Genomic DNA, 20,199 nt, shown 5'->3' on the forward strand with positions numbered 1-20,199 from the left:
CACACCATGATTAATAACTGACAGGTGAAACAAAATGACACTGCAGAGCGTTGCTGGAATAAAAGATGACAGGGAAAACCGGACTCCGTGGAGAAAATCTTGCCCTGCCTCCACTTTGTCCAGCACAAACCTCACATGGAATGACCAGGATTTGAAACACTGAACTCAGCGGTGAGTGGCCAGCACGCTGCTGCCATAGGCATGGGGACTGGAAATCACTCTTCAAGTGCTTAACTTTACAAAGGAAAAAATTAAAAGTATCCTCCTAAATCACATAGTTTCATGATTAGATGGAGTAATAGAATTCAAACATGTTTCGACTCATTTGAGCAATCTTCAGTGAAGTAAGGGGGGAGGGCGTTAAATTTTTTTACATAATACAAGCTAAAAATGTGCCAAAAATAAGGAATGAAATAATGAAGGAATTATGTAAATTTACTGTAACGTAATGTATTGATTTAGGAGGATACTTTTAATTTTTTCCTTTGTAAAGTGAAAACCATCGATACAGAATGATTCTAATATCTTGTAATCAAGCGCTTAATTCATTAATATATAAGCAGTGGTTACCAGCATTTTACAATACAGTTGACTCAATTACTTACTCACTAAGACTTCTGTAACTCAATCCAACAGCAGTTTGCAAAAAAGCTATTTGGAAGAAAGTAGTGGTTATAAATAATTTTCTGGAAAACTATACCTCTATTCTTCAAAATGCAATTCATTACATCTGGAATAAACCATTCACTATTTAATTCCCTCTTTCAGAGTTTCAAGTAGGCTTACTGAATGAAAAAATAGTATATCCTTAGTAGTTAGCTCAAAAGATTAAAGTACCGTATATATTTTTTCAGAGAAGTTGATGAATTACATAAGGATGTAACAAATCAAATATTCATAAATTTATGTAAATACTGGGAATGGTGGCATATGCTGGGAACAGGACATAGGTTACAGGTTTTCAATAGTTTGTTTAGTGAATGTCAAGAGCTAAGAGTTTTGAGTTGACGCCAATAGCGAACAGAGAATTTTTTATTTTTTATTTTTTTTAAATTTTTTTTTACAAGTTGTTTTACGTTGTGCCAACACGGGTAGATCTTATGGCGACGATGGGACAGAAAGGGGCAAGGTTTTGGAAGGAAGCAGCCATGGCCTCAATTAAGGTACAGCCCCCAGCATTTACCTAGTGTGAAAATGAGAAACCATGGAAGATCATCTTCAGCACTGCTGACAGTGGGGTTCGAACCCACTTTCCCAAATACTGTATATTGACTGCACTTCAGCAACTGCAGCTATCGAGCTCTGTCCGGAGTAGCCTGCTGTGTTGTCAGTTCTGTTTCTGGCCTCTACTACTGTTAATAATCAACACCCTGATCAGGTTTAGCAAATTAAAGTCCGGCTTTGTGATGAAAAAATGGACAGAATTCTTATCATTGGTATGATGGGCCCAGTTTAATTCTCAGAATCAACCCCCTCATACTCTTAATTCCCTGAATGGGGACTGGGTGTTTATCACATCTTTGCCATGCACTATTATTATTATTATTATTATTATTATTATTATTATTATTATTATTATTATTATTATTATTATTATTATTGTGGCTATGAAGTGTTATGTCCAGTTGTTTTTATATTTGTGGGTTATAAATAACACAGACTGATTATTTAGAGGATAAAACTACAGTTAAGTACAGAGAAAAACAAAACTCATGGTTAGTAGTTTCCCTGTGTCCACCATACCACCAACTGTCGGGTGTGAATTCGCATTTGTTACATGGAGTTTGAATACACAACATTTCCTCCCTCTTTTAAATTGTACTAGCTATGACTATGGTCATTCTTACTGGTCTGCGACATGTGCGTGTAGATGTGCGCGGTATGACTCGGGTAGCTGGTGTACCTGGTGTTGGTGTTTGGTTTCCACGGATCACTTGTGGCATCCTCTCGACTGGTGCTGCAGTAGCTGGTGCTTGGAAGAACTGAACACATCATGGCTTATGTGGAATTTTGACAGGTCCGTCACAGGTCAATTCCGGGTTCTCTCTGTTCACCTGTGTTCCAGGAAATTGCCTAATTTGGTCGATGTGGCGCTTTATTTATTTTCCCTTGTGGCTGATCTCATAATGTAGATCACCAATGTGGGCTGCAATGGTACCGCGAAGCCACTCGTCCAGGTTCGGTTTGCCAGATAGGAAGTAAACAGACTGTCCCAGTTCAAGTGTGCAGAACGTTGAGTCCATTACTGCTTTCTGTTTTTTCCAGACTCAAATGCGAACATCTTTAGGTCTCGCCAGGTTGAGACATGTCTGAATTTCTTGTCCCAGAAATAGCTGAATGGAGATTGTCCCATGGTAGAGTGCGGCGTTTTTCTGAATTGCCGAAGGAACTCGTTCAGGTTGGCCTGCAGAGATCCCTTGGTGGTCTTCATCGCGTAGAGGGCGTCCTTCACTGTTTGGACATACAGTTCTGCTCGGCCATTAGTTGATGGATGGTACGGCGCTGTAAGCTTGTGGTATTTCACACCACTGTTCTGCATGAAGGCCTTGAATTTTTCTGCGATGATCTGCCTATCGTTGTCCGAGACGACGGTGGCCGGAGTACCATGCGTTGTGAACAACTCATCCATCAGGTCAATTGTTGCTGCTTCTGTCGTGGAGGTCGTCAGCTTGACCTCGAAGCACTTGCTGTAGTCGTCTACAACAATCACAACATGGTGTCGGGTACTGGGCCTGCATAGTTGATGTGGATGCGTTCCCACGGTGCCTTCGGCTACTCCCAGTGATGTTCGCAGAACTTGGGTGATGTGTGTGCAGGATTTCGCGATCTTCTCAATGTCGGAGTCTATGCCTGGCCAAAACATGAAGAAACGTGCCATTCCCTTCATTTTGACGATTCCGAGGTGAGCTGCGTGCAGGTCATTGAGGATGGCTTCTAGTAGTGCAGGCAGGACTGCTACTCTGTGCTCAAATATCAAGCAGTTGGCAGCGAGTATGGAATTTGCCTCGGGTGCCTTGATGTCATGGCGAGTGAGATCTAGGCCTCCTTCCAAAAGTTTGACAATTCTGCCAAGATGAGGGTCCTTCCTCGTCCCTCATGCGATGGCTTCGGCTTTGACGGGTAACTGCTGCATCTGGTGAACTGTAAATAAATCAAAATCGTCGTAATCCTCTGTCTCTTCCCTCTGGTGCAGGAATAAGTTTTGGATCTTGTTGACAGTCGATGGTGATGGCGCTCTGGTGCAGTAGTCAGCGTTAGCGTTTTGTTTTGACGTTTTGAACGACACATTGTAGTTAAAGTGTGCGATGTAGTCAGCATAATTGGCCATGCGACTAATGCACAGGACTGGTAGTGACTTCTCTGGGTGCAGGATCTGTGTCAGGGGTTTGTGATCTGCGATCAACGCGAAGTGGCGAGCAAACAGATAGTCGAAATACTTCTGTACTGCCCAGACGATGGTGAGTGTTTCCTCATCGATCTGGGGGTACCTCTGTTCCGTTGCCGACATTGTCCGACTAGCGTATGCGATAGGCCGTTCGTGTCCGTTGATGAGCCGCTGTGACACCACTGCGCCAAGGCCGGTTTTGCTGGCGTCTGTTGCCAGAAAAAGTGGTAATGCTGTATCATACTATATAAGAACCTGCGGCGAGGTTAGAGCATCCTTGATATCCTGGTAAGCCCTGTCGCCCTCTGGCGTCCATACGACAGGACCCTTCAGCAGCATGTCCCTGAGTGGTCGATCTCTTGTTGACAGGTTGTGGATGAAGGCGCTGTAATATGTCGCTTTACCCGGAAACAACTGGAGTCCTTCTGGTGTCGTAGGTTTAGGCGCATCTCGTACAGCTCGGATGTGCGCGTCAGACATGTGGTGCCTGATTGCATCGATCGTGTGGCCAAGAGCCTCCAGGACAGGTTCCGCTGGCGAAAGCGCTCCAGTGTAGCGGTGAGGGCCTCTATCAGGTTTTCAAGACTGTCGGCAAAACCAATGGTGTCGTCAAAGAAACGACATTTGGGAGGTTCTGCAAAACAGTGTCCATTCGCCGCTGCCAGAAGGCGGGGATGTTGGCTGCTCCGCAGACAGCACGAGTTGGGAGGATCACGCCATGTGTTGGGATGTTGAGCGTGAGGGCACGGCTGAATTCATCATTAACTTCGAGATGAGTGCACGCGTCCATGACGTCCAGATGGCGCCGCGCATCAGGTTTGAACAGGTGCTCCACTTTCGGAACTGGGTGTTTATCGATGATGTCCGCGGGTTGAGAGTAGGTTTGTAGTTAGCCGTAATTCTCAACTTGTGGTTCTTCTTCACGACGACTTGAGTTGTTGACGCCCACTTTGAGTATTCTACTCTCTTGTAGAAACCAGATTCGACCTTGGCATCGATTTCTCTTACGTCGGCAACTTGCAGGGCCACAAGAGCTTCACATGCTCGGAAGAAGATAGGGGTGGCACCATCCTTCAGGTGTATCTTCGCTGGTGGGCCTGACAGCTTCCCGGGGGTATCGCTGAAGACATCCTGGTACTAGTTGAGGACGGCATCAAGTTCCTTTTGCTGGTCCAGGGACAGAGACCGCTTAACGGAGAATTGATGGATCTGCCCTGGTCTTCCAAAAATCTGCTCGAAATTGATCTCTCGTGCGAACTCATAGATCCACTCTCGATTAAGGAGCGTGTCAAATTCATCGTCGACGATGTAGAGGTCAAGGTTCCTAGAAGTGGTGCCAATGGTGGCGGTGAATGCAACTTGCCGATGCAGTTAATGCGGTGGCCAGTATAGCTCGCCAAGTTGCGATCAGTTTTCTGCAAAGGAAAACTTGGCTTTATCATACCTAACCTCAATTTGCTCATCATCGAACAGGGGGCATCAGTGTCGAGTTCCATCTTGACGGTGGTTCTCTCTATGTTGTCATCTATCAATTGCTTCCCTGGAGAATGTATTGCTCCGACAACCTCAGCTTTGTTGAAATGATGTATGGCATCAATGCTGTTGGCTGGTTGCTCTTCTTCGGTCACGTGATTTGTCTTGCGCTGATTTGGTTTGGACCTACAAACTTTAGCAATGTGACCTTTCTTGCCACACGTCCGGCAATCAGCGTTGATGGTCCCCACCACACTCACGACGATGACGATTGATCACGTGGTGTGCCTTGATTGGCTGAGGCCTAGCTGGGTCAGACTTCTATTGGCGAGTGGTCGATTTCTCACGTTGCCACTCCGCGACTGTGGCTTTGCGTAGCCTATCCGGTTGGTTGAATCGCGTTTTGAGGTTACGTTCAGGTTCTTGACCTCGTCGGCAGTGTTCCGGGTGGCTTCGAGTGTGCAGTCTATCTCGTATGCAGCTGTGAAGCTCCTGGTATTTTTTTGCAATAATTTCATCGCACATTTCCCTCGACAACTCTAAACCTTTGAGGAGTTTTTCAATCACCATGCGGTCTAGAAATTCTCCATACAGTGTGTTGCTGCTTGTCTTCATCTGAGAGTGAAGCTGGCGATCGCCTCCCCAGCCCTCTACATAACGCTCCGGAATTTTATTGCGAATGGCGTCAGAATGGTCCATCAACTTCGACAGGATTTCGCTGTATGAGAGAGTTTCCGGGGTTCGGCGCCCGCGTACTGCGCGTGCTCTTCTTCCGGAACATTACTCAGACCGAGCGCCCAGGTAAACCGCGTGAAATGGTCTCATCGGCAGCGCTATATGCTGGCATCGAGAACTGTGCTGGTGGCGCTGACTCGTTTGTGGTGGATTCCCTGAGAGCGTTGGCGATCATCCCATGAAGAGCCTGAAGAACTCCTTGTGACATGTTGAAGGAGGATGGTTCACTGATTTACTGATACTCTAACACGTGTGATGTAGAGCTCCGGTCACTAGCACGTGGTTGCGTTGAGGTTAAGTTTCGCGCAGGAGTTTCACTTCACTTTTTCTCGAGTGCACGTGACGTTTATCCATCCCACTTCTGACACCACTTTTGTATTTGTGGGTTATAAATAACACAAACTGATTATTTACAGGGTGAAACTACAGTTAAGTACAGAGAAAAACAAAACTCATGGTTAGTAGTTGCAAATCTCTCTGTGGTCACCATACTACCAACTGTCGGGTGTGAAATCGCATTTGTTACACAGAGTTTGAATACACAACAGTTAGCATTATTATGATACGATCGCGTTGTTTGTGAGGTTATGTCATGAAATATGTGCTGTAAATAAATATTTATATGAGTTTAGTTAACGTAAATATGTATAAATTAATATTATATAATTTATTCTTAACTGAATATATAATTTGTAATCCACTACGGTATTTTGAAACACACTGTAACTTCCAGAAAGGCACAAGATGGTAGAATATTCTATACAATATAATCATGTTGTTAAGCACTCTAGAAGTTTCGAGAAAATATAGTTGTAATGTAGCTTTCTAGAAGCCTGGTCAGGTACATATGTAAGGAAGCGATCTTGACGGAAAGATGAGTTATTGTTTAGTAGAGTTATGGTGTAGCAAGAATGTACTTGTGACCTCTTGATGACATGCAGTTGGTGCAGTCTCCATGTTGAAGTGATCGGCAGTTGTTTAAAATGGCGGCTTTGTTGATGCTCTCGGAGCGAAGCGTGTTGTTTGCGTTACTGTGATTAATGTCTGTTAATTTGTAAATATATGTGAATACATAACTGTACCAACTGACAGCATTTCGTGTGGGTCTTCGTGGATACGTTAACCGATAGCCTTGGTAGCCCTCAGTATACGCCACTGACCAGGAAGATTTTGGCAAAGAAAAGAGCACTTTTCTTGCCACTTCACAAAGAAAAAGAATACCGTATGTAATAATATTGGTGGTGCTGTCAATGATTTCTTTGAAAGTAAAGTTGACAAAACAGATCTTTAACTCCCCCAGGAACTATATCGGTGGATTATAGAAAATGTAGCCAAAATTTCCAGTTTGCCATGAACAGTGGAATGGAGGAAAGAAGTACAGATTGCAGACAATATTAAAGAAAATAGGTATACAATCTTACTATGCAAAAATCTCCATCTCTAAGTTATTCCTGAAAGTTAAAATAATAATTATATCTCAGAATGAAAATAATAATGAAATATTGCATAAAATGCAGGTTTGCTCTAGATCAATTGGAGAATACAGGACTGTGTGACTTCCTATGCTAATTGTATAATGGAAATCAGAACTCACTCCGGCCTCTTCAGCCTTGCTTCAATTATATTTCTCAGGGAAAAGTAATCATCCCATATTCAAAGCAGACAAATAATGTAAAATGCAAGGTTACATCATGGACTAATGTGTTGGGAATTTTGTGCACATGATTTCCATGGATATAACACTGTAACTGCTAGAACTAGATAAGTCCTAACATAAATTCTTAAAATAATATTTTAATGAATTTATCAAATCCATAGGCACCCGTCTTCAGATTTCAAAGAATGGTAAAAGGTAGTTAGTACCAGTATAAACATTCGAGATGACATATATATATATATAAAGAAATCTGAAAGTGCACCCTAAGGGTATCTTCTCCTCATGCAAATAGTTTATTTCAAATAAATACTGAATATATTAAGAAAAATCTTTCTGAAAGCTTCACTTTAACCCTTTATAGGGCAGTACCCTGGGGTACAAAACTAAAATTTGAAAAATGGAAAAATCATCTTCTACGGGAAGTAAAATAATTTTGAAGATTTTTGGCTAATTTTGTTATCATGTGACTGATAAGGCATGGTAAGTATACTTACCAGAGACCGCTTATAGTACTGTATTACATTCAATGGTTTCTGGTAAGAAGACTTACCATTTTTTCATAGAATGAAATGGTAAGAAATCTTGTTTTCTAAATATTTATTTTACATTCATAATTGAAAATTACTGTAAGTGGGGATATCTGAACAATTCGTGAGTAGAATATAAATTGCAAAAGCACAGAAAACATAAAAATAGATCCGATGATACAGTGTATAGCAAAAATTAGCCTTACAATGTATTGGACACTGAACACAGAATGAGCTTCACACTTCATATGCCAGGTTTGTGGAATGGCATAAAACATTCCAAACAAAGGGCTACATCACACTGAACACACACTGTTGTCGAACGTTTTTGTTTCTTTGAAGTGCTACAGTGGGCATATCTTCGAAAAGTGGGACCCTTTTTGGAAGATGATTTTCTACATTTTAAAGTCTTGTAGCATTTGGGATTGTTTGTTGCTCGTCTGTATGGTTTATCTTCTTCCCTCTCCCGACCGTTGCTACTGGACCTTTCTTCACTTGTCCGCAATACGACCCAATGAGTTCTGTTGCCAGCAATGATCTGTATTTTAGGTGTGTGAATGGTTTTGTGTTCGGACTGCATTCCTTCAATGTGATTTTGTACAATATAAAACTGTTGACAATGCACCAAATGGCTGAGAAAAGTATGTAGAAGAAAATTGCTGTGGTACTTTACAATGCTTTGACCACTGTAATTCATCAGGCCTATCATCTGAAGGCTCATTTTCACCTCCGTTATATTCTGCTTCTTCTTGCTCTACTTCACTTTCTCCATCAACAATTGGCATGTTATTAGTATAAAATGAGACTGCCTCTGCACTCTGAGAACCGAAGGAATTGCTCAAATTTACAGGCAGACAGTCTTCTGCATCTTCATCGCCGCCTTCATCTGAATCTTCAGCCATTTCGTCCGTAACCCTGTTGAGTTCCGCCACTAACTCACTTTCTGCCAACCATCTTCTAGGGTCAGCCATACCTGTAATAAAGCCAAGAATGGATATAATAATGCTCAGAACTATCAAATTAAGTTATAAATACACATTGACATGCTTTCCAAGTGTTTTGGCGGTTATACGCACATCATTACTAGATTTCATTTTACAAGTTATCGTACATAACCTCAGTTTTCTGGAACACCTTATTCATTACAACAATATAACATCTTAGCGGGACTGTTATGAATAAATCTGCAATGGTAATAAGGAACTAGAAGCTTCATAAAATGCAAATCAGAGCATGCATTACCAAAATACACCGGTAGGAAGTATAAATAAAGTAACAAAAACGGCAGAAAAAGCCATGATTTTTTCGATATCCATAGGTACTGCGCTTCTTTCAAATATATTATTGTCTGTACGTTCACTAATGTATGCATTACTTCACTAAGTATGCTATAATATATATTGAATGATATTCTTACCTTTCTAAGAAACATTTGTGGCAGATATTTTCATACGAGTACGTTTTTACTCAATATGCGCCAATACACTGCCGATAGAGAACGCTGGTATACATACTTACCACTTTTAGTTATTGTGTGATCAATGTGGCGAGCAGCGCGAATTTCAGAATGTGGTGAGTATTTATACCAGAGACCGTTTGGAGCTGTAGTGATCAGCTACAATATTTAATGTACGCAGGTTCTTGTGTATAATATTGACGTAGAGAGCAAGTGGTAAATATACTTACCAGCAACTTATAAAAGGTTAAGTGGCGAGTATATTTCGAGCATCACTTATGGAGCTATTAATAGGAACAGAAAATTATGCTGATTTAAGTAGTTTTGATGTTTAATGAGCATGTGGGGAACATGTCATGAAATGTTGTGAATAGCTTATAGCAGGTTGTGATATTCTTTAATGAGTATTTAAATAACATTTATGCATTTAACTATCTCCATGTGGATGAACAGAAACTATGAATATGAAGATATGGCTCCATGTTACCGGAAGACTGATGGTGAGTCACAGCGATCACCACTGAAATGAAAAAAGAAAGGCTTTGACTAAGAACATAACCAGTCCGGCCCCGCGGTGTAGGGGTCAACGGCGGCCCCGGGTACGATTCCAGACTGGGTCAGGGGTTTTTAATTGTAAATGATTAATATCCCTGGCCTGGAGACTGGGTGTTTTTGTCGTCCTTAACGTTCCTTTCCTCACATTCAACACTCTACACTTCCTCTATTCCAATACCACGCAGGTCCATATCACATGGTACAAGTAGGGCAAAAGATCTATCCAGGATATTCTATTTAATTTTGCATCTTCTGACCGAAAATTCGCCGCAACTCTCGTTCGCTAGAAGTGCCCCAGCTCCTTCATCTATAAGTAAACCCAGTTCCATTGGGCCGCCCACAACTTGCGTACTTGTAATTTATGTCTCTTTACCAGATCTCTCGTGGCAAAAGACTTATCAGAGATTGCACGGGTTTTCGTGATTCCTAAATATGATTTTTTTATCGTGTAGATAGCAGAAATGATCCAAATGAACTTACATGTTGGCGCAATTCAAACAAATAGCCAAAATTATTCAAACGAACGCCTTGACCACGTCTTAAACACAATTCAAACAACAATTTTTCCCTCCACTTATGCAAAAACAATTGCTAATCAACTGTCATATTTACTACGAATCATAGCGGCGTATACTTTAGTATAAGGCTGAGGCCATCAGCGGCCGTACTTTTCGAGAATGCATTCGGATTGGCCAGGTCGTATTATCGTAGTGTTATACCGAGACGCTTGTTATTAATTTCCCTTTCCTGTTTAATTTTAAGTTGTTTGGCTGTTGCCTCTCTGCCCGTCTCTGGGACAAGATGGAGTTCGTCATTGGGAGGATGGCCTTCTGTTTTTATTATCAGATTGTTTCGCGTTTTAAAACGCATTGATGGGATGGATGTCAGGACATCCTAACTTTTGATCGGCTTGTGTGTTGGAAATACTGCAAGTTGTGTTACACTAGTGTCCAAAAGTTAAGCATAAGTTACGAGTAACCAGGGCAACAGGAAATAGACCGCAAATCGCACGACATATGCACCTACCAACCTTACGTGTTCGCTCTGTATAGGAAAGGAGTGTTCCCTGCTTTGACTAGCGGCGTAACCTCAAGGTAAACACAGACAGTGCCTGCGCCCCATATTCCCTCAGTCGTGTCTGCCCTGTTATAGTGTGCGACTATAGCCTCGTGGTGAACGTGACAACATAAAGGCACAACGACGCCATTTGGACCCCGTTTTGCAGGGTACAATACTCGGCCGCCTGGAAGCAGGCCAGACACAGGACGAAGTCGCCGTATCCTTGAATGTGCCAGAAAGTGTAATTTCCAGGCTTTGGAGATGATTTTGAGACACAGGAGATGTTAGTCATAGGCCAGTACTAGGTCGACCAAGGGTAACCACCCCACAGCAGGACAGATATCTGGCCTTAACCGTCCGACGAAATCGGAGTGCACCTGCAAGACAACTGTCGGCGGAGCTTGCAGCCGTCTCGGAGGTTGCCGTTTCCCGGCAAACTGTGTACCGGAGGGTCAGAACAGCAGGGCAGTTTGCCCGACGTCCAGCGGTGTGCGTCCCGCCCAATCCAGCACAGAGACGGGCCCGTTTACTGTGGAGCCGTCTACATCGAAACTGGACCATGAATGAATGGAGGCATGTGCTCTTCACAGATGAATCCCGCTTCAGTTTGCAGAACGATTCCCGTCGCACATTAATCTGGAGAGAGACGGGTAGCCAATACAACCACAGGAACATAGTGGAACGGGACCAGTATGGTGGTGGTGGCGTCATGGTGTGGAGTGGCATCATGTTGAATGGCCGTACGGACCTGCACATCTACGATAATGCCCGACCGCACCGCGTTGCTCTGGTGGATGAATTTCTGGCTGGGGAAGACTTTCATCGCATGGAATGGTCAGCGAGGTCTGCGGATCTGAATCTTATAGAATATGCCTGGGATGCATTGGGGAGGCGAATTGCATCCCGTCAGCCTCCACCAAGGACCCTCCAAGACCTTCGCATTTCCCTTTCGGAGGAATGGGATCGACTGCCACAAGAGCTCTTGGACCATCTCATAGAGAGCATGCCACGTCGCTGCGAAGCATGTGTGACCATTAGGGGTAACCGTACACCCTATTACCAGCATATTTTGTTTTGTTAGTTGTTATCAGAACCTTTCCAACACTGTCTTCTTGGACATATGGTGTGTGAGTCAGCTTCCGTTTGTTCAGCAATCGGTCTCGCATTCATATCAGGCGGTGATTATGTTTAACTTTTGGACACTAGTGTACATTCCTTTTTGACATTGATTATATTTCACTGCTCTGACACTGTCTTATTAGTTATCGTGTCGCCTCGTAAGATATCTCCATGTTGTTGACAAAGGGTTTTATTCCCAGCTCATTCTGCTCGGGTATGTGCTTTTATCATTCCTTTTCCGTTCATATTTTTATGCGTTTCCCTAACAATTGGCGTACGATTTACTATTTTATGACTGATGTTTCACGCGCGCCTTATGGAGTGGCATGCTGCTCCTTGAATCTCTGAGAGGTATTGTGGTGACAGCGGTATTGGTGATTTTGTTCTGATTGTGTGAATGTCTTCTTGATGACTTTGATGTCCACGATGTAACGTGTGGGTCAGGTAATTCCGGCAATTATTGCAACTCACTCCCAGGTAACTGCTTGCGCCTCAAAATGTCCTTGCCCGACTTCACGCTATCTGATGCGGCATGCAAAACAGCGCATGCTGTTCTTACTTATATCTCAAAAAGTAATTGTCCGATTTTGAAAATACTTACATATTTGAACTTGTACGCAGATGAACTTTTAAATCAGCTGTATGAATGTGTGCCGTTCCATTTAAAAATATGGAGTTGGTATCAATATCTCGGTTGTTAATCACTAAGTAGCACGTTATTTTACAAGTCCCTGCGTACCATTTACGACTATGAAAACAGAATGCTGATATCTTTAATGGTTTAGAAGTTATGTCCGTGTAACATGTTTGGTGAATAACCCTGTATATCTCACACATGCGCGCTGTAGCCTAAGGGAAAATTGCGGCCTGACGTCATTGAAAACAACATCACAATAGTCAAAATGTGGCATTACAAGAGTTCAACCACCTTCTCCACATTGAACATCTTAGCAGCCTTACGAAGCTCCACGTTGTAAGGGGGGGGGGGGACTCTACCCCACTAACAATAAGATCATTTTGGGACGGGGCAGAAAGCACCTTGTCTCCCCCAAAGTCTGTGCTGTTCCTTGACTCTGGCCTTGTGTCTGGATAATGTGTGTGGTTTATGCCATTGCTGTAGTGTGCATGCCCGGTAAATCGTTTGCCATCTGTTGTGTTAGAGGAAGGTTATTAAATCTTTGTATCTCTCACATTGTTTATTATAATCTGGGCTTTATTTCCCTCTTGTGTTGATTGTGCATTTTATGTGCGTATCTTTTTTAATTTTTTTTAATTTCCCGGAGGCAGCATGGGAACTATATTTCCCCTTATGTGTCGCGTGAGGCCTTGTTATATAGGAGAAGCCTTCGAGCATACAAACAGACAGATGTTTCTACCGGCCAATCGTGGCATCAACGTCAAGCACTGAGGGAACAAGGCGGTCATCCACAGTATTAGCAGTGGCGTCTGCTGGTATCTGAAGCTGGGTGTTGCGCCAACATTTTCAGTGTCACATATTTAGAGCTTACAGAAATACCTTGAAACTCTAAAACTGTAATATATCTGGCAATTACAACCCAGGAAATAACAGGCTAACTACAGTTACTCTTAACAATAACGTTATTGACTTTACGTCCCAGTAACGACTTTTTACGGTTTTCGGAGACGCCGAGGTGCCTCACTTCTTTTATATGCCAGTAAATCTACTGACACGAGGCTGACGTTCAACCTTGAAATACTTCCGGGCTGAGCTAGGATCGAACCTGCCACGTTGGGGTCAGAAGGCCAGCGCCTCAACCGCGTGAGCCACTCAGCCTGGCACAGTTACTTTAGCCTCACTTGAATTGAAAATTTGCCGTCCTATTTTTATTGAAGCAAGATGTTGGTAATATTGTGCGTGGACAAGTTGGCCGTGCGGTTAGAGTCGCGTGGCTGTGAGCACCACTGCCGCAAGCCCTAAATGAATGTTCTCCGTCGTTTCCCATTATCACATCAGGTAAATGCTATGGCTGTGCCTTAATTAAAGCCACGGTCGCTTCCTTCCAACTCCTAGCCCTTTCCTATACCATCGTCACCGTAAGACTTATCTGCGTCGGTGCAACGTAAATGAAATGTGTACAATTGCGAGAGGAGAGAAAGTAGAGTGGCGCAATCTGACGGGGACATTTGGAACTGGACTTGCTAGTCTCGTGCAACTCCCTGAGACCGATACCGGCGAGCGTGCTACCTGATGCTCGTCCCTGCTGAGGTACATTATGCCGCGGTGTCCGCTTAGGAAAGCAAACTCCCGAGTTGGATTCGAAGCTAGCAGCGTTTGTTGGCCCGTTACGAAGCATTAGTACAGCCAACGACCGAAGATGGTTAATTTTAACATATTTTCGAATACATGTTAGGTTTATTAAACTAAAACATTAAAAGAAAAAGACGACAAATGAAGTGCAAAATTATTGGGAGTTGTGTAACCCTGCAACAATAACTCGCGCTGCCCCTGAGTATTAGGCGTGCTCCTTGTGATTAATTGATTCAATCTACCGTATTTAAGATGGTGGTACATACAATTCCCGGGACGGAGGTTTCACGTCGTCTACCGACTTCACGTTATCGGAGATTGTAAAAGCCAGATGGTTTAAATGTTGCGCTGCAGTGCTTCTGTCAGTAAAATTCCTTGATGTTACTCTTGTCTCAGTTGAGACACGTTTATTGTTTTATCTTCTTTTTGATTAATAAAACCTGTGTTCTTTCTCTAGGGTTTGGTTTATTTAATCTTCTTGCAGAGCGTTATTTTCTTTTTGGAAGCGGGGTCGGGTACTCTAATATCGGGTCTGACTTCATACGGATTTACATTTAACTCGGCTGCAATTTACGGCCCGTTGGATATTCGTTTTTAATACTACCACCGCACTGGTGTTTCTGCCAACTTCGCTGTTGGTGGTTTCGCTGGGCGATGAGCTCGGTACAAGTACAACTAAACAACAATCCTCTGTTAACACTAATCAGAGAGAAAGTTGGAAGAGGTCCGACACTTAAGGTATCGGTCAAGGAAAGACAGGGACCAGGAAAAACTCCCTAGGCACCGAGACCTAAAACTGTCGACACTAATGTCTAAGTAGTAGTGCTCTGCATATTGCCGAGACTGAAGGGGACGGCGGGCTTCCTAGAAGGTGACGCTGTCTCTCAGACCAGAGAGATGTGATACGGTGAAAGAGATGCTCGGAGAAGGTGAGAGGATTAGGGGCCATGGCCTATACTAGGAACTGTCCCGGCACTCACCTTAGTCCAGGAAAACGGGGCAACCAACGGTGGGGATCAGTCCCGAATACAGAAGAGTGGAGCCATGATAGAGCCGAGACCACCCATCCTCTGCAGCCTACTCTAGAAGCGCCAACGTACTGCCAAGTGAGATTAGTGACCAAGCTCCCTCTCTGTTCCAGTGACTGGAGTCAACGTCCACGTGGTCACGCCGCTGGTCTGTGTCATCTGCATCTTCTACACGTGTGTGGTGAGTGTCCCCTCCTTTTACTGAGCTCACACATCAAGTGTTCCTCCAGCTTCCGTAACTTGCTGCTTCTGTTCCAGGGAGGTTTGAAGGCCGTTGTTTGGACGGACGTCATCCAGACGATCATCATGTTTGGAGCGATGATACTCGTCGCTGTAAAGGGCTCCATGGATGTCGGTGGAGCCGCAGTGGTCTGGCAGAGGAACTTGGACAGTGGTCGAATAGAGTTACCAAAGTTAGTCCACTCAATACTTGTTCTGTGTAGAAATGTGAAATATGTGGACGTTCCGTAGAGCTTTCAAATGACGCGAGCAGCTGGACTGTATATCTCAGACTAGAGTACCCATCACTTCCACAATGTGACCCACTGCGCCGATTCTTACCTCGCATGGCGCCTTTTCTCCGTCATCTAGGGAGTGAGACTATGACAGCTTATTTTCTTTACCTTACTTATTGGCACACAAGATACTTCGACAGCATGCATTCACCAACCAGACTCAAACTAGCAGCTGTTTCCTCTAAAATGGTGAGTGTCATCGGCTTCAGTGATGACGGTAGCTAGCGCCGTGTGTGGGGTCTGTGTATAACTAACTTGAAGATCGTCATGAAATTCAATGAGTGGCATCTGATCAATGGGGCTCGTGTTAGTAACAAACGTTGTATGGAATACCTATTACGGGAACATGATCTTTACAGTTGTGGTTAATCTTTACGAGGCTCCCACCAGTGTAAATGATATGTAGCTCCAATTGGCACTGCATTTCACTGAAATCTGTACATTATTACCTAACTCAGCTAGATGTCATCACCAAACAATAAAATGTCCAGTGGCTAAAAATGGCAATGAAACATACAAATTATTACATACATGCCGCTAAATGGGACTAATTTGTTAGTTCAATAATTCAAATTTCGAAAACAGAATGCACTGCTGTCACATTCTTCTTATTATTTTTACCCCTTTTCTTCCCGTACACATAAGGTCCTCTTCTGCGAACCATGAGACCTTGCCGCGGTGGGGAGGCTCGCACGTTCCAATGAACAAGTAGCAGAGCCGTGGGTCGGATGGGTATCTGTCGAGAGACCAGACTAACTGATGGTTCATCGAAAGGGGTGTAACAGGCTGTCGGTAGTTGCAAGGGCGGCAGTCTAGATGATTGACTGATGTGGTCTTGTAATAATACTCAACATGGCTTAGCTGTGTTGATACTGCTACACGGCTGAAAGCAACGGGAAACTACAGCCTTAACTAACTCCCGAGGACATGCAGCTCTCTCTGTATGAATGATGTACTGATGATGGCTTCCTCCCGGGTAAAATATTCCGGAGGAAAAATAGTTCCCCATTCGGATCTCCGGGTGAGGACTACACGAGAGGGGGCGATCATCAAGAAAGTGGATTCTTTGATTCTGCGAGTCGGGGCGTGGAATGTTAGAAGTTTGAATCGTTGTGATCAGTTCGAAAATTTGAAAAGGGAGACGGATAGATTAAAGATAGATGTAGTTGATATAAGTGAAGTCCGTTGGCAGGAAGGGCAGGAATTTTGGTCAGGCGACTACAGAATTATCAACACAAAATCAGATGAAATGCAGGATTTGGTTTAATAGCGATCAAGAAAATAGGGCAGCGGGTAAGCTACTACGACCAGCATAGTGAAAGGATTATTGTTGTTCAGTAAGGGTTAGCATACGCAGAAATATGTAAAATAGAGCAGAGTTCGTGTCTCGAGGGAGTGAGTTTATTGTGGCGAGTACACAACGCAACATCTACGTAAATCAATCGGTGACCATTACCATCTCTAACTTACAAACTAATGAGAGGCGACTAACTTTTAAAATAATAACAAATCGAATTATCGAGAGGATTGACAGTTTTATTCTAAAGTCAAATTAAAGTAATGAATAGGACTGATAAACAATGAAGGCCAACTACAAAGCACCTTGTGCCGTCCGTCAAAACATGTGATTCAACAATGCGCATAATGAAAACAAACCGAGGATGGGATCCTGTATTATCTTGACTCCGCAATTTAGCACGTCTTCATAAACACGTATGCTCCAAGAATAAAGAAAACAGCTTTTACCACGTCAGTCACAATAACCTGAGTTGCCAACGTAAAACTAGTTCTGATAGTATCGACGAAAATATGTCTAGAATGACCTGAACATGTATCTTGCCTATTTATTTCACATCCTTCCACACAACCAAACCACACGTCAAATTTCACAGCAACATTGAACAACTCAATCTGCAATAAAATACACAAGATATCCCATGGCAACACATCGTTGTCCAGTACGTAGCATCATCATCATCTGTTTACCCTCCAGGTTCGGGTTTTCCCTCGGACTCAGCGAGGGATCCCACCTCTACCGCCTCAAGGGCAGTGTCCTGGAGATTCAGACTCTTGGTCGGGGGATACAACTGGGGAGTATGACCAGTACCTCGCCCAGCCGGCTTCACCTGCTATGCTGAACAGGGGCCTTGTGGAGGGATGGGAAGATTGGAAGGGATACGTAAGGAAGAGGGAAGGAAGCGGCCGTGGCCTTAAGTTAGGTACCATCCCGGCATTCGCCTGGAGAAGAAGTGGGGAAACCACGGAAAACCACTTCCCGGATGGCTGAGGTGGGAATCGAACCCACCTCTACTCAGTTGACCTCACGAGGCTGAGTGGACCCCGTTCCAGCCCTCGTACCACTTTTCAAATTTCATGGCAGAGCCGGGAATCGAACCCGGGCCTCCGGGGGTGGCAGCTAATCACGCTAACCACTACACCACAGAGGCGGACCAGTACGTAGCATACACGTGGTAATATTGAAAATGGAAATCTACAGCCTGTTTTCAGTCATTCGACCGGGTCAGGAATGGAATGAATGAAGCCCCCATCTAGCGGCGAGGATAGGAATTGTGCCGGCTGTATGACGCACTCCTCTGGGGAATAATTAATGAATGACAGAGGAAATGAAATGATATTGTAGAGTGTTGTGGAATGAAATATGACAGGGAAAACCAGAGTACCCGGAGAAAAACCTGTCCCTCCTCCGCTTTGTGCAGCACAAATCTCACAGGGAGCGACCGGGATTTGAACCACGGTACCCAGAGGTGAGAGGCCGGCGCGCTGCCGCCTGAGCCACAGAGGCTCTGTGGTAATATTCCATACTAGCGAATGTACCCGTGCTTCGCTACGGTATTCTACATTGTATTCGAATATCGAAGTAAATAGTGTACATGCAGTAAATAAGATTGTTTTAAAATTGCATGTCTCTTAGCGTTATCCGAGAAAGAGCATGCGGAGGTCCCCGTACGTTGTTTCCAATGTAAAGTGTTTGTTACGGATTTGTGATATAACGGCAGGCTCACTTGCCTACTGCCATTCACAATCGAGTTGGAAAGTTTACATTATAATTGCAGGCCCCATTGCCTACTACGCGGACAGAATCGATTTGGGGAGTTTCCGTTAAAATGGCAGCCCCCCTTTCCTACTTCCAGACAGATTACAGTTGAGGAGTGTCTATTATAATGGCAGGCAATTACCCTACTATCACTCGAAATTGAGTTGTGTAGTTATCATTATAATGCCAGGCCCATTTTCCTACTGCCAGCCAGCTTACTGCCAGTCACACCAAGCTGGTGAGGTTCCATCAAAATAACAGGCCACTATGCCTAATGCCAGTCACATATTAGATGAGGACATTTGTTTATAATGGTGGGCACCCTTGCCTACTGCCAAACACAATCGGGTAGGGGAGTTTTAAATAAAACTGCATGCTCACTTGCCTTCTGCAAGTCAAATCGAGAAGGGAACTATTCATTACAATTGTAGGCCTTCCTTACACAGGAGTTGGAGAAGGAACCCTTTCCTGCAGCCAGTCAAAGTCGGTGTGGGGAGTACTGATTACAATAGCAGACCCACCCTTTCTCGATCGCTAAAAATCGACATCAGTGAATATATATAGATCGACATACGAAAGTATATGCGTGTTTACAATATTGAAGACCTTCATTTACAGATTAACTGCTACTAAACGTACGTCATATCGACAAAGGATTATACCATAAGACACGCCGCATGTAGTGGCCTAAATGGCTGGTCCTATGATATGTCATCTATTCTTGGGTCAGATTGAGTTAGAAACGTGGAACAGGGTAAAGGTTTTGTAAGATTATCTCACATTACATTACTTTTCGGATAATTATGTGACAGCTACATACATAGCATTTGGCTCACATATGGCTACTGAGTGGGCCAAGAGTTTGATGATTCTGTATTTGATATAAGTAAATGAAAGAATGAATTATGCATGTGAAAATTCCAAATTGACTTAACATCGAATAATAGAGAAAAATCAAACGTAAAAGGGATAGAGATACGGCAAAAAGTCATAAGACCAAGGTTGTAGATCATTCCAAATTGAACGGAGATTGTGCAATCCGTTATGTGATAGGAATTTCCGAAGGTCTGAACCATCATTAAAATTGCCTGCATATTTCGATATTCTTCGGGGATAAAAAGTGAAAAATTTAATGATCTAGGATGTTTTCCGTTCGTTACAGGCTAAAACGTATAATTTTGTCAAATTTCAATTATCTTCTTTTTCTTCTGGCAGATTATGCCGCAATCTGGATTTTGAGCGAGGCGGGTAAAAATTAGGACTTCCAGGTAACTAAACCAAAAATTATGGAGATGGTCATTATTACCCCTTAAACGGAAAGCTGTACGAAAATTTCGCCAAAATAGTCAGTGTAGAGGCACACAGT

General features: G+C 43.5%; 1 protein-coding gene across 1 annotated transcript in view; it reads left to right on the forward strand.

Annotated features, from left to right (window-relative positions):
* LOC136875457 (sodium-coupled monocarboxylate transporter 1-like) overlaps positions 1–20,199 on the forward strand; it is a 185,046-nt gene that overhangs the window by 67,833 nt on the left and 97,014 nt on the right. Inside the window, exons 5-6 of the mRNA XM_067149006.2 lie at positions 15,377–15,444; positions 15,522–15,676. Coding sequence (XP_067005107.2) covers positions 15,377–15,444; positions 15,522–15,676 — 223 coding nt within the window. The remainder of the gene's footprint in view (positions 1–15,376; positions 15,445–15,521; positions 15,677–20,199) is intronic.

The sequence above is a fragment of the Anabrus simplex genome, chromosome 6, assembly GCF_040414725.1.
Source record: "Anabrus simplex isolate iqAnaSimp1 chromosome 6, ASM4041472v1, whole genome shotgun sequence".
Taxonomy (NCBI): Eukaryota; Metazoa; Arthropoda; class Insecta; order Orthoptera; family Tettigoniidae; genus Anabrus; species Anabrus simplex.